At 37.0% G+C, this 16,593-nt stretch overlaps 1 protein-coding gene across 4 annotated transcripts in view; it reads right to left on the bottom strand.

Annotated features, from left to right (window-relative positions):
* lama2 (laminin, alpha 2) overlaps positions 1 to 16,593 on the bottom strand; it is a 220,791-nt gene that overhangs the window by 78,806 nt on the left and 125,392 nt on the right. For all 4 annotated transcript variants that reach the window (XM_084432101.1, XM_084432103.1, XM_084432104.1 and 1 more), the window contains exons 19-20: positions 9,033 to 9,244; positions 4,301 to 4,407 (exon numbers count right to left, since the gene is read on the bottom strand). In XM_084432101.1, coding sequence (XP_084288227.1) covers positions 4,301 to 4,407; positions 9,033 to 9,244 — 319 coding nt within the window. The remainder of the gene's footprint in view (positions 1 to 4,300; positions 4,408 to 9,032; positions 9,245 to 16,593) is intronic.

Below are 16,593 nucleotides of genomic sequence, written 5' to 3'. Positions count from 1 at the left end.
CAACACATGTTTTTAAATTGCTTTAACTCATCAAATTAAGCAATTTTCAATTATTTTTAAGTTATACAAGATCCGAAATACAAGTTTTACAACTTTAAACATCCAAGTTGATTGTACTTAAAAATGTACAGTGTTTAAGATACATCAGAGAACTCAGGTTGTATCATTTGCATCTTATTTCTCAGTTTTTCCACCGATCGTAGCTCAACCTTAAGCTTTTATAAGGAGAAAATTAAATTAACTATTAACAAAACAAACACTGGATTCAATTCAATCCCCAACATTAAATAAATAAATCAACAAACAAATAAATACTTTTTTTCTACATTTATATAACGGTTTATTAAATAAGGGGGAGGTTTTCATTAAGAGCATAATTTTGTACCTGTACTTGTGGAATGTGTCTTACAGTCGCACAAACAGTACAATAACTTGTGCATTGATAAGCAACCTCCATTAGTGTCTCAGAGAGCCTCATAAACTCACCACAGATCACAGCACTGAACAGGCATGCAGATAATACACACCAAACCAATGTCTGACACTCTTCTACAACTCACTTTAAAGACTGTATCAAGACGGTAAAGACATTTTGAGAGGTAAACCACCAACAATTTCATTTGAATGATCAAAGATTATTATGCCTTGCTGCTAAATCTGCACACAGCATGTGGATGTGAAGCCATTGCTCTGGGGTGATTGACAGCCATCTGTCTGCTAGGAACAGGTGCGCGGTCACCGTGGCAACCAATGACAACTGGTCCTGGCACACGCTGTCAGTGCCACCCCACGGATGCCAAATATATGAAGAGACACACACACACACACACACACACACACACACACACACCCCATCATGCAAAGCTGTGAGCCAAAGTGACAAAACTCTCCTCCAAGAGAGCTCATATCTGTGCCTTTTTAAAGATGAAGAAAAGACTAAAACTGAAAAAAAGCACAGTGGCATGTGCTTTCTGCCCGCGCAAACAGATTAACTCCCTTAAGCGCTACTTAACTAATGTTACATGTAAATGTATAATTAAAAGCCAAAGCAAACTGTGCACATTATGTTCCATCCTTCTTAAAGCCAAAGGCTGCCTTTTTTTGAGGTAAGGTCCTCTCACACCGGACGCGATTTTGATGCACGAATAATTTGCACGATGGTTTTATATTTTGTGATCAGCTGTGTGTGTAACGAGCGCTTCCACACCGAACGCGGATGTGTTGCGGCGAAACAAAACACTTTTATTTTTTTCGCTTCGATGTCGATTTTTTAAACTTTTGCTGCGACAGAAAAAGCTTCAGCCAATCACACACTACAAGGACAACGGTTTGAAAGACAGTGTGTGGCGTAGCATTGCCAACCAACTCGGTTATCTCGACTGTGAGTGTGTTGTGTGATTAGTCGTTGTGTAGTCCTGTGCTGTGTAGGCTAGCAGGCTAAACTACATCTGGGATAGAAAGCTAAAGAGACAGAGACCGTGTTTACTGTGAACATGTAACAAGATGTAGTCAGACTATTTAGGGCTGCTTTTAGTATCTATACATTATCTACAGTTTCTAGTCGAATGATTTTAACTTGTTACTTCGTGTGTTACATGTAATGTGTATTGACATTACGAAACGCACTGTGTTTAGTTGAAGACGCAAAAACACTGTGGAAACCCTCAGGGACACCTGTGTGAGGAAGAGGAGAGAGGAACAGGAAACTAAGAGTGGACATTAGCATACTCCCCTTCAGACTCTCTGTTCTGTCAGATCGGCTGCACCCAACACCTTCTGTTCTGTCTTTTAAAGAAAATGAAAAGCTCGTCTTCACTGGATGATGATGATGATGATGATGATGATGATGATGATGATGATGATGAAGTGTCCATGTTTTCTCAGCGCGAAAGTTTGGGAATGTTGAAGCTCTGAACGTCACAGAAGTCGCAAATTCGCGTCGCGGCTGACGTGAATGGTTTTGACGCGAACTATTCGCTTTTCCGTTTCGCTTTTTCGTTACGCGTCCGGTGTGAAAGGGCCTTTATGTGAACATGTATTGGGTCTCATTCGCAACTGCACAAACGTTGTGTACTTAAGCATGCAGAAAAGTTTCTCATGTAAACAGGGTTGCATGTGAATTTGTTCTTCCTCTCATGATGTTGGTGAGTCTGGAGAAGGTTAGATGTGTGAGCACATGGACACCAGTACAGAACTTCAATTCAAGAGCTTGTGAATTGAGAAATTAAACTTTCCCTGATCTTTTGACATATAAGGCTCTGTTCACACCTGGTATTAAGAAGCGCTTTGGTCGATCGGATCACAAGTGAACGACACTAAATACATGTGTAAACGGGGTCTGAAACATTTTGAGCTTGTCCACTTTTGACCACTTCCAGAGGGAGATGAAAACACATTCGACCGGATTGCTTTTGTAGTGTAAACACTCATATGTGGTCGAATGTGTTCAAACAGCCACAAAATACCGTATATACCCTCCACATGCTGATTTAATATATAAACATTATGGGAAGTGCACTAGTCTGAGGTGATTTAAACGTTGTCGGCTGAAGACCCTAGTTTGGTTTGAAGATGAAAAATCTAGCACAATGTTCTCTCTCCATTCCTGATTTCTAACACACACTCACAGCAGAAACTAAAGCTGATGATCTCCATGTTTATCCGTCGTCTCCGGCCGTGTTCAAATGTAAATTGCCAGAGCTTATTTTGTCCATTAGATCGAAAGATCTGAAAAAAACATTCATTTACTCACCCATAGACCCTCCCTTTGAAGAAATCAGGACAGAAGTGGTTGAAAGTGGACAAAAGTGGACGGATTAAAACACCAGGTGTAAACGGGAATGTGTCTCCCTCGTCTACTTGTGAGCCGATCAACCAAAACACATCTTAATACCAGGTGTAAACAGATCATTTGACAATAAAAATAGAACTCAAAACTTTCTTGACCATAATAGTTATTTCATAAGCAAAAATGATACCCAATCAAAGTAATGGGAAGTTGCCCTTAAACGACGTGTTTAAATCAGAGGGATTAAATCAGGGGTGGAAATGGTCATTTTTCCCCCTAAAACATTATAAGTGCGCCTCTAGGAACATTCTAAAAATATAAATGCAATGCAATCTTTAAAGTCATCATGAAATGGAAGTTGCGCTGGTCTTTTCTTCCTTATTGTGCTGTATATCCGAGTGGAACGGCTTCAGGAACAAGAACAAATGTAGGGCGGGGCTTGATTTTGTCCATTTGGAATTGATTGGGTGGTTGGATGGTAGATATTAGATGTTGTTCCTCACAGAAAGTCACACACATGCACACACACACAGAGCCTGTGCACCCATCATGCCGTGCGTTTACCCCTGTGCCGGGGCGGTAGGCCCCTCGAGGGCAGCCCCCTCTGCTTTCCCATCTCTGGATGTGTTGGATGGGAACCTGTTGCACGGGTCTCCGGGTCTCCCTGCGGGTGTGAGCCGGGCGTATGAGGTCACACCTGCGGCCCACGTGCCCGGCCCGACAGATGCACCTGCCCTCAGAGTCGCAGCGCTGGGACACCGAGCCCCGAGCGCTGCACTGACACGGCTTACACAACTGAGACTCGCCATCCCACCAACAGTTCGGCTGAACACACACACACACACGGGTGATGAAGAGGCAGAGGCATGAAAGACTGTGTCTGTTGTAGATCTAATAAGGGATTTACTCGTACTAGCGCAGTGAAAAAGAAATGTGCCACTAACAATAGCCGTGTTTCCATTACCCTTCAAATTGCGCAAATTGAAAATTGAAAATACGGCCAATGGAAACACGTCAATTTCGCGAAACCTCCCATATATCGCAATGGAAACAGTTTTTGCGCATTTACAGGTCACCTGACGTACGTAAAAGTCTATCATTGTTTAAAGATGACGCAGTATGGTGTGTTTGGACAGAAGACGAGACAGAGTTCTTCATTAAACTCATGAAAGAAAATAAATATCACGCGAATACTGGATTCTGCTCAACAAAGAAATGCCATAATTGATCAAGATAAGGAGATATGAGGGAGAAACACCCAGAAACAGCTCATATGTGCCGCCCACAAGTGTAAGGGGCTTTCCTTGTCATTAATGCTTGTATTGCACGTATACGTCTCCGTCGGTTAAAAATAACGGGTAGTGCGGACGGTTTAGTCGCATAACATCGGTTAATGGAAAAGCCGTCATTTCGCAATAGTTTTTTATCGACATTTAGAAAATATCGCAAAAGTTTTGCGCAAATCTGTACTGGAAACACGACTGATGACAGCATTCGGTGTTGTTTACCCACCATACACTCCTCACACTGGCGTCCGACCACATCCTGTCGACACTGGCACTGGCCGGTCTCCTGATGGCACACCTCCGACACCGACCCGTTCCTGTGACACTGACACGCTACACAGACAGAGACAAAAGAGCTGGAGCATTAAACTGAAAGACTCAAGTTGTGTCCCAAATGACACACTATACATTATGCAATTATATACTTATACTCAACTGTGTAATGTATGAATTTTATGTGGTGATTTTGTAATTCAACATTGGAGTGTGAAGCCCCTCCCCCTTCGCTATGTAATTAAAGCATTCCACACTTGTTTTTTCCGGTTAATTAATTGCATCATCCAGGTATTTAAAGTGGACTTTTTCTTTTGGGAATTTTCAGTGTGAACAAACTATTTGCACTATTATACTACAACAGATCATAGAATAGTGCATAAGCATGCAAACTGGGACGCACCTATTAAAGTCCCCCTGTGGTGAAAATCCAGCTTTTAATGTAGTTTATGTGTGTATGTGGTGTTTTTAAGACTTTAAGACAAAGCATGTGTAAATTCATAAGTCGACACCATTGCTGAGTATTTCCTCCTTAAAACTGCAGTCAAAAACACGCTTTGAAATCGCTGGTGTTTCTGACGTCACAAACTACCTTGTAACCAATCAGATCAACGTGTGATCGTCAACCAGTGGATCTCTGAGCTGAGTGAGTGAGTGGAGGCGGGGCTCATTTGCATATTCATAGAAGCGCGTATACTAAATGAGGCAAGGGTGTCGAGTAGGGGTGTGCTCAAAATATCGATTCTTAGATACATACCGATATAATAAAAAAAGATACAGTATCGATATTCTAGCCCTTAGTATCGATACTCCGCCCAGCCATTAGGGGGCGCAGCGGCGCCCGCGAGTTTCAAAAAACTCATGGAAAATGTCGAAGATTTTATTACAAGCTTTTGTTACAATCACTTGCCATTACGTTAACGAGGAGTGGGAACTGTCGTCGCACGTTTTACAAACGCGAGCCATGCACGAGAGCCATACGGGGTCAAACATTGCAGAGTTGTTGAAAGCAGCGCTGGAGGAGTGGGACCTCGTATCCAAAGACCCAGATATTGTGACTGACAACGCCGCAAATATGAGCGTCGCAGCGGAGCTTGCCGGTATGTTGCATTTCAGGTGCTTCGCTCACACTTTAAACCTTGCCTCGCAGCGTGCACTGAAGCTTCCTGCTGTCGCTCGTTTATTGGGACGTGTTAGACGGATATCCACCTTTTTTAAGATTTAATAAGAAGTTAAGAATAAGAAGAATAATAATAATAAGATTTTGTGCTTGTGTGAGCTCAGACTGTACCATTGGAAAGTTAAATGTTGACTTGTGGTAATTTCCAGATTAATACAATTTGTGTACAATTAATCAGAGCACTTAAAGTTGCAAATATTTAAGCAAAATGCACTTTGTTATAATGCACTTTTGTCTTTAGCCCCTTCCCCATCACCCCCAATTTTGGCAAGTGCTGCATACATGAAATGCCCAAAATAAAAAGGTTACTGCTCATAAGTAATTCTGAATAGAAACATAACACACATACATTTAGAAAGCCAACACTTGAGAGTTTATAGTTCAAGACTCAAAATTAACCAGACTGTTATTAATATTGAGATATATAAGCTCAAACATATTTTGAACTAAAATAATCTGGGATCACCAGTGATCCCTGACAGGTTAATAAATTGAAGAAAAATGCAGAGTTCTGTTTGTTGAGTAAATGTGTTCAGCATTAACTAATTGGCTCTGGCCCATGTATTTTTATTGAATCGTATCGAATCGTGTCACATTGTATCAAATCGTATCGAGACAGCTCTGTATCGAGGTACGTATCGAATCGTGACCTGTGTATCGAGGTATGTATCGTATCGCCAGGTTCTCCAAGGTATACAGCCCTAGTGTCGAGTTACATTCAAGATATTTTTAGGCATGAAGACATTTTTTTTCCAAGGAAAAAACTTTTAAATATGTCATTTTGGTGATAAAAGATGAGTTTTAAAGGGATACAACGATTGACTACAGGGGGACATCGCAGTGCAGAACATGATTGATCTGTCTTGAGACAGAATAATGGATTTAACGTAAACAGCTGAACAGCAGAATGAGGTAACAGTTGTCAGTAGGTTATATTTTGTTTTGATTGCCTTCATATTCAATATATACCAGTCAAAAGATTGGAATATGGTTCTCATTGGTTTTTCATATTTTCAAAGGTCTCCTGCTCACCAAGGCTGCATTTATTTGATCAAAATACAGTAAAAACTGTGAAATATAATTACAGTTTAAAATATGAATAAATAGTAAAATGTGATCAAAGCTGAATTTTCAGCATCATGACTCTAGTCTTCAGTGTCACATGATCCTTCACAAATCATTCTAATATACTTTTAAGTTTGCTTTTTTATTTTTTTATTTGCTGCTCAAGAAACATTTCTGTTGCGCTGCTTCATATTTTTGTGGAAACCTCCACACAATACTTTTCAAAAGTGTGGAGTAAGCAAGATTAAAAAAAGATAAATTAATTCTTTTATTCAGCAGTGACCTATTCAGCTGGTCAAAGGTGACACACACACACAAAAAAAGTGTTACAAAAGACTTATTTTTCAAATAAATGCTGTTCTTTTGAACTTTCTGTTCATCAAACAATCCTAAAAAAATAAAATGCATCATAGTTTCCACAAAAATGTGAAGCAGCACGAGCGTTTTCAATGTGGGTCAGTCAAACAAAACTTCTTCAGCTTCCCCATTGAGCGCTGCGCTCTCTTTGCATTGTTCTGCTCTTCACAAGACGTTATTCCCAACAGAAATAATTTTCTTTCATTAAATATAAACAGAGTCTGAGAACGGCTGAGCATTGAACAGTACAGACCTGATGTCAGAAACTGACTTTTGTACAATATATAGTAGTGAAAAGGTTCTATTTAGCATTTTTCTAGTTTAATATTAAAATTTCGCTTTGTTTTTCAGTCGAAAGATTATTTTTATCAGTACATCAATTTATGTAAAAATGTAATAATAATTGAGAATATCTCAACACTGTTTATACAATTTTTCACATTACAAATGAAAACATTAAAAATCCTAAAACGTTCTGTTTGTTAACAAGATTTTGAATCCCATCGTTTAATTTGAACCACACGATATGAACATGATTTGCAATATTATACCCGTATGAAATGAACTAAGCACTGCTAAAGTCTGTATAGGAACACATCAAGAGTTGAAAACTGTTTCGTAGTCACGTTTCATGTGCAACCATGGGAATGTCTTCTGAACTTGCCTCTAGTGTATATACAGTAACAGCTGAAATTAAAAACCAGTGAGATTATTCAATATCCCATGACCCCTTTGCATGCTAATCAGCGCAGTGTGTGTGCAAAACAATCAAAGTGTGTGTGACCGTGGGCTGAGGGAGGACAGATTGCGTTTCAACGTAATGCACACACACTTTCTGAGCACAGATGGTGCTGCGTGAGGCCTGTTGGGGGGGGATCGGTGTGTATTGTCCTTGAGGCTAGACGGCCTGAGCTTGATACTGGATCAGCTCACCTCTCTCTCTCTCTCACACACACACACACACACACACACATCTGCCATACAGGCTGTCTGGAAGTACACAATTTAATTTAGACAAAAATTGACACATTAACAACTTTTAAAGTGACAGCCAAATATGGCGTTTAAAGTAAGGAAGCAAAACATCCGGCTTTATAGAGTGCTTAACATACGCCACTCTACATTAATATACATTTATCTATAAGCACTTTGAGTGTATACAAATGTTAATATTTCAGTAATTCAGGTTACTTCCTATACTTGAGTATTATTTTGCTGAATAACTTCTATTGAAACTGAATCCTGTACTCAATAACATTTACAATGCTAAAATTGTACTTTTTACTCCTTTCATTTGCACCTTTAAAGTATATATATCACAGGTTATCTTAACCTAATAATATAAAATATTATTGAATTATATAGGTCAAACTTTTTTTTTTTTTCTTGAACAATAACAAGCCATTCAAATTGCATTTTCATAAAAACAAAAATGTAATTGTCTATGACTGCGATCATGATAACAGAGACTTCTCTGATTGGTGGATTATGTGTCATAACTGGATCTTCCGGTGAAATGACAAACTGACATACGCAGGGATTCTCCAATCACGTGGTCCGCTTTAACCCTGGCCTCACATTAATTTTTGAGTGCCAAACCCACATTTCGACATCTATGCATAGAACCAAGTTCCTGCCCTACATTTTTTCTCAATAATCCGTTTCACTCTGATGTCTGTCACAATACAGAGGAAAACAATATGCCGCTACATCCATTACATTTGATGTTGACAGTCTCCCCATTCAGATGGGACCAGCTTTCCCAGAGGAAGTCAGGTAAATTCGTGTTTCGCAGACGAACTTTCGCAGATCTGAATCCTGCCAGAATCAAACGCGCCTGTTTTTCAGTGCCTAGTGTTTCTCAGCCGTCTCGTCTTTCCTCTGAGAAAACAAATCCCATTCTGATGGGAATGTCTGAGATAGAGATGTGTTATTTATTTTTTTACAGTGCTTCTCCTCCTTTTTAAGCTTGACAGACATGGTCACTAGTATCTGTGATGAAAAGCATATTTTTTAAGATAAAAAAACGTAAAATCGGCCCTTGGTTTTAGTCATCACGTGTTGTTAGACATCCTTCACTCACCTTGGCAGTTCTTGGCTATGAGAGCATCTCCAAAGTATCCGTCAGCACACCTTCCACAGTCCTGCCCCCCGTATCCCTCACGACAGTGCAGACAGGCTCCGGTCTCCGGGTCGCAGCTGAGCTCTGCTGTACGGTCCAGGTTACCGTTACACATGCACGGCTGACAGGAACCCCCAGGAACGTTGGGACGCCCGAAGTATCCATTAGCACATCTGAGGTCGTCAAGAGCAGAGAGAACGCATACTTTAAAAAATGCGTCGTCAAAATACTCCAGGCCTTCTGCAGTGACACAAAACTGTATATTGGACCATTTGACCATCTCTTAAGATCTGGAAGCTTCTGGAACCACAGAATGAAAAATAAAAAAGGTAATTGAGACTTTTTATCTAACAATTGCATGATATACAGTAAAGTCCAATTCTAAGGAGAAAAAAATACTTTTCTCTCACTCAATTCTGACTTTATATCACGCAATTCTGACTTTATATCACACAATTACGACTTTATATCACACAATTACGACTTTATATCACACAATTATGACTTTATATCACACAATTACGACTTTATATCACGCAATTACGACTTTTAATCATGCAATTGCGACTTTATATCACTCAATTCTGACTTTTTATCACGCAATTCTGACTTTATATCACGCAATTCTGACTTTATATCACACAATTACGACTTTATATCACGCAATTACGACTTTATATCACACAATTACGACTTTATATCACACAATTACGACTTTTAATCATGCAATTGCGACTTTATATCACTCAATTCTGACTTTTTATCATGCAATTACGACTTTATATCACTCAATTCTGACTTTATATCACGTAATTCTGACTTTATATCACACAATTCTGACTTTATATCACGTAATTCTGACTTTATATCACTCAATTCTGACTTTATATCACGTAATTCTGACTTTATATCACACAATTACGACTTTTAATCATGCAATTGCGACTTTATATCACTCAATTACGACTTTATATCACGCAATTACGACTTTATATCACACAATTACGACTTTATATCACACAATTACGACTTTTAATCACGCAATTACGACTTTATATCACTCAATTCTGACTTTATATCACGTAATTCTGACTTTATATCACACAATTCTGACTTTATATCACGTAATTCTGACTTTATATCACTCAATTCTGACTTTATATCACGTAATTCTGACTTTATATCACACAATTACGACTTTTAATCATGCAACTGCGACTTTATATCACTCAATTCTGACTTTATATCACACAATTACGACTTTATATCACACAATTACGACTTTATATCACACAATTACGACTTTATATCACACAATTACGACTTTTAATCATGCAACTGCGACTTTATATCACTCAATTCTGACTTTATATCACGCAATTACGACTTTATATCACTCAATTCTGACTTTATATCACGCAATTACGACTTTATATCACTCAATTCTGACTTTATATCACGCAATTACGACTTTTAATCATGCAATTGCGACTTTATATCACTCAATTCTGACTTTTTATCACTCAATTCTGACTTTATATCACGCAATTACGACTTTATATCACTCAATTCTGACTTTTTATCACTCAATTCTGACTTTATATCACACAATTACGACTTTATATCACTCAATTCTGACTTTATATCACGCAATTCTGACTTTATATCTCGCAATTCTGACTTTATATCACACAATTCTGACTTTATATCACGCAATTCTGACTTTATATCACGCAATTCTGACTTTATATCACGCAATTCTGACTTTATATCACTCAATTCTGACTTTATATCATGCAATTCTGACTTTATATCACTCAATTACGACTTTATATCACTCAATTCTGACTTTATATCACACAATTACGACTTTTAATCATGCAATTCTGACTTTATAACATGCAATTCTGACTTTATATCACGCAATTCTGACTTTATATCACGCAATTCTGACTTTATATCACACAATTCTGACTTTATATCTCGCAATTCTGACTTTATATCTCGCAATTCTGACTTTATATCACGCAATTCTGACTTTATATCTTGCAATTACGACTTTATATCTCGCAATTCTGACTTTATATCACGCAATTCTGACTTTATATCACGCAATTCTGACTTTATATCACGCAATTCTGACTTTATATCTCGCAATTCTGACTTTATATCACACAAATCTGACTTTATATCTCGCAATTCTGACTTTATATCACGCAATTCTGACTTTATATCTCGCAATTCTGACTTTATATCACACAATTCTGACTTTATATCTCGCAATTCTGACTTTATATCTCGCAATTCTGACTTTATATCACGCAATTCTGACTTTATATCACACAATTCTGACTTTATATCACACAATTCTGACTTTATATCTCGCAATTCTGACTTTATATCTCGCAATTCTGACTTTATATCTCGCAATTCTGACTTTATATCACGCAATTCTGACTTTATATCTCGCAATTCTGACTTTATATCACACAATTCTGACTTTATATCACATAATTACGACTTTTAATCATGGAATTCTGACTTTATAACATGCAATTGCGACTTTATATCACTCAATTCTGACTTTATATCACACAATTACGACTTTATAACACGCAATTGTGACTTTATATCACTCAATTCTGACTTTATAACATGCAATTCTGACTTTATATCACGCAATTCTGACTTTATATCACGCAATTCTGACTTTATATCACACAATTACGACTTTTTATCACGCAATTCTGACTTTATATCACGCAATTCTGAATTTATATCACGCAATTCTGACTTTATATCACGCAATTACGACTTTATATCACACAATTACGACTTTATATCACACAATTACGACTTTTAATCATGCAACTGCGACTTTATATCACACAATTACGACTTTATATCACACAATTACGACTTTTAATCATGCAACTGCGACTTTATATCACTCAATTCTGACTTTATATCACGCAATTACGACTTTATATCACTCAATTCTGACTTTATATCACGCAATTACGACTTTATATCACTCAATTCTGACTTTATATCACGCAATTACGACTTTTAATCATGCAATTGCGACTTTATATCACTCAATTCTGACTTTTTATCACTCAATTCTGACTTTATATCACGCAATTACGACTTTATATCACTCAATTCTGACTTTTTATCACTCAATTCTGACTTTATATCACACAATTACGACTTTATATCACTCAATTCTGACTTTATATCACGCAATTCTGACTTTATATCTCGCAATTCTGACTTTATATCACACAATTCTGACTTTATATCACGCAATTCTGACTTTATATCACGCAATTCTGACTTTATATCACGCAATTCTGACTTTATATCACTCAATTCTGACTTTATATCATGCAATTCTGACTTTATATCACTCAATTACGACTTTATATCACTCAATTCTGACTTTATATCACACAATTACGACTTTTAATCATGCAATTCTGACTTTATAACATGCAATTCTGACTTTATATCACGCAATTCTGACTTTATATCACGCAATTCTGACTTTATATCACTCAATTACGACTTTATATCACTCAATTCTGACTTTATATCACGCAATTCTGACTTTATATCACTCAATTCTGACTTTATATCATGCAATTCTGACTTTATATCACTCAATTACGACTTTATATCACTCAATTCTGACTTTATATCACGCAATTCTGACTTTATATCACTCAATTCTGACTTTATATCTCTCAATTCTGACTTTATATCAGGCAATTCTGACTTTATATCACGCAATTCTGACTTTATATCACACAATTACGACTTTATATCACTCAATTCTGACTTTATATCACGCAATTCTGACTTTATATCACGCAATTCTGACTTTATATCACGCAATTCTGACTTTATATCACGCAATTCTGACTTTATATCACGCAATTCTGACTTTATATCACACAATTACGACTTTTAATCATGCAATTCTGACTTTATATCACGCAATTCTGACTTTTTATCACGCAATTCTGACTTTATATCACGCAATTCTGACTTTATATCACTCAATTACGACTTTATATCACTCAATTCTGACTTTATATCACGCAATTCTGACTTTATATCACTCAATTCTGACTTTATATCATGCAATTCTGACTTTATATCACTCAATTACGACTTTATATCACTCAATTCTGACTTTATATCACGCAATTCTGACTTTATATCACTCAATTCTGACTTTATATCACTCAATTCTGACTTTATATCACGCAATTCTGACTTTATATCACGCAATTCTGACTTTATATCACACAATTACGACTTTATATCACTCAATTCTGACTTTATATCACGCAATTCTGACTTTATATCACGCAATTCTGACTTTATATCACACAATTACGACTTTTAATCATGCAATTCTGACTTTATATCACGCAATTCTGACTTTATATCACGCAATTCTGACTTTATATCACACAATTACGACTTTTAATCATGCAATTCTGACTTTATATCACGCAATTCTGACTTTATATCACGCAATTCTGACTTTATATCACGCAATTCTGACTTTATATCACGCAATTCTGACTTTATATCACACAATTACGACTTTTAATCATGCAATTCTGACTTTATATCACACAATTACGACTTTTAATCATGCAATTCTGACTTTATATCACGCAATTCTGACTTTTTATCACGCAATTCTGACTTTATATCACGCAATTCTGACTTTATATCACGCAATTACGACTTTATATCACTCAATTCTGACTTTATATCACGCAATTACGACTTTATATCTCGCAATTACGACTTTATATCACGCAATTCTGACTTTATATCACGCAATTCTGACTTTATATCTCGCAATTCTGACTTTATATCACACAATTCTGACTTTATATCTCGCAATTCTGACTTTATATCTCGCAATTCTGACTTTATATCACGCAATTCTGACTTTATATCTTGCAATTACGACTTTATATCTCGCAATTCTGACTTTATATCACGCAATTCTGACTTTATATCTCGCAATTCTGACTTTATATCACACAATTCTGACTTTATATCTCGCAATTCTGACTTTATATCACGCAATTCTGACTTTATATCTCGCAATTCTGACTTTATATCACACAATTCTGACTTTATATCTCGCAATTCTGACTTTATATCTCGCAATTCTGACTTTATATCACGCAATTCTGACTTTATATCACACAATTCTGACTTTATATCACACAATTCTGACTTTATATCTCGCAATTCTGACTTTATATCTCGCAATTCTGACTTTATATCTCGCAATTCTGACTTTATATCACGCAATTCTGACTTTATATCTCGCAATTCTGACTTTATATCACACAATTCTGACTTTATATCACATAATTACGACTTTTAATCATGGAATTCTGACTTTATAACATGCAATTGCGACTTTATATCACTCAATTCTGACTTTATATCACACAATTACGACTTTATAACACGCAATTGTGACTTTATATCACTCAATTCTGACTTTATAACATGCAATTCTGACTTTATATCACGCAATTCTGACTTTATATCACGCAATTCTGACTTTATATCACACAATTACGACTTTTTATCACGCAATTCTGACTTTATATCACGCAATTCTGACTTTATATCACGCAATTCTGACTTTATATCACGCAATTACGACTTTTTATCACGCAATTCTGACTTTATATCACACAATTCTGACTTTATATCACGCAATTCTGACTTTATAACACGCAATTACGACTTTATATCTCACAATTCTGACTTTATATCACACAATTCTTCTTTATTTCTCAGAATTGCGAGATATAAACTCGCAATAGTGAGATTAAAATATTTTATTCTGTGGTGGAAACAAGCTTCCATACTTAAGACTCTCTTTACTCGTACATTATAAAATAATTTTTGCTTAAATCAATTTCTCACATGCATGTGTTTTATTAATTGCTACGCAGGCATGTAATTAGCTGGATAATGTCGGCAAGCTTGGGGTCCTGGTCACTGTGTGGGTTTGTTTTGAGATAATGAACAACTGACTGAACATTTATAGCTTATGTACAGTATGATGCATAAAGATATATTTAACTTCTAGCTTGACGGTGGTGCAGTGAATTAGCTGTCAATTTATCGTTTGTATTTACAGTTCAAAGCAGATCAGAGGTCACTTCAGCCCAGTTATGATAGTGTATGTACACAGAAGCTAAACCTTAACTGAACTCATCTGAGCTGAAAGAGTTACAGAGAATAGCTGGTGTAAATGGGATGAATGGACACACTTAAGGAAAGCATTTAAGTATATTGCATTCCCAGACATGTACCGTTTCTCTTTTAAAGGAGCTGTGCACACACTGTACTGGCTCCATTACAGTCCGTCTGATGAACAACCCTCTTTTGATCATGAAAAGAGCACCCAAGACTTTTCTCGCCAAAACAAAGCACAGACGATGAGAATGTGAGAGAAATATAAGGGGAAGAGACGCTATCACTTCCTCCGCTCGCTTCGCCCACCCGCTCTTCTTATCTGCTGTCGGTGCGTTCGGATCCAATATCTCTACTGAAGCAACTTGTGCTGCTGGCTGATAAACACGCACAGTCTATCCACTCGCTTCATGTTAAATGGATTCCTCTGCGCTTATCTGCACACGGCTGCGCTATCTGCATGATGGCGGAAAGAGAAAGTAATCACTGTGTTTCACTCGCGCTCAGCGGATTCCACGAGCCACCCTAGATTTATTAATTGAATATGGTATTGCTTGTGACTGTCTTTACAGGCCCAGCGGCACGCTAGTTCAGAATCTAGTTCTAACTGTTCATGTTGGAGATTTTAACATTTAATCGAAGTCTTAGATCTCACAATGACTTTAAAAGACATAAAATCCGCTTAACAGTACAAATGCTCTGGGATCATGTCTCATTTAAGGAATATTGGATTGGTGCATTCATATACAGTTATATCTGCATTTATAGTTGTGTTACTGTATGTCGGGCCAGATTACAAAGTGTCCTCTTTTTTGTCCTGGTACTTGCCATTTAACATCATTAGTGGATTTCAAGTTGCTTTGGTAGGGAAATTGTCTCCTAAGCACTTGACTGTAAATGCAACATGGAAAATGGGAATCATTTAAAAAGATCTGTTCACATTTACTCTGATACGACTTTTCACATTAAAACTATTGAGACCAGGGGCCAGATTTACTAAAAAGGGTAAATTAGAGTGGTACCACAATCCCATAAAAGCGCAGATGGGAGTGGAAAGTTCATTCGTGTGATCTAATGACAACGCGCACATTAAAGAACATAGATGCAGCCGGATCATTTCCATAATGACCAACACAATCCACCAAGAGCAGCGCAAATTAGTGTCTGGTTTAAAACATGCTTTTTTTGGGGGTGGTAAATAATGGGGCAAATACCAGTAAATTGACGAGCGCAAACCTTAGTAAATCACCTTGTTATTCATTTAAACACT

This window comes from Rutilus rutilus (genome assembly GCF_951802725.1).
Source record: "Rutilus rutilus genome assembly, chromosome: 15".
In the NCBI taxonomy this organism is placed as follows: domain Eukaryota; kingdom Metazoa; phylum Chordata; class Actinopteri; order Cypriniformes; family Leuciscidae; genus Rutilus; species Rutilus rutilus.
This window is presented reverse-complemented; position numbering and strand designations above follow the sequence as displayed.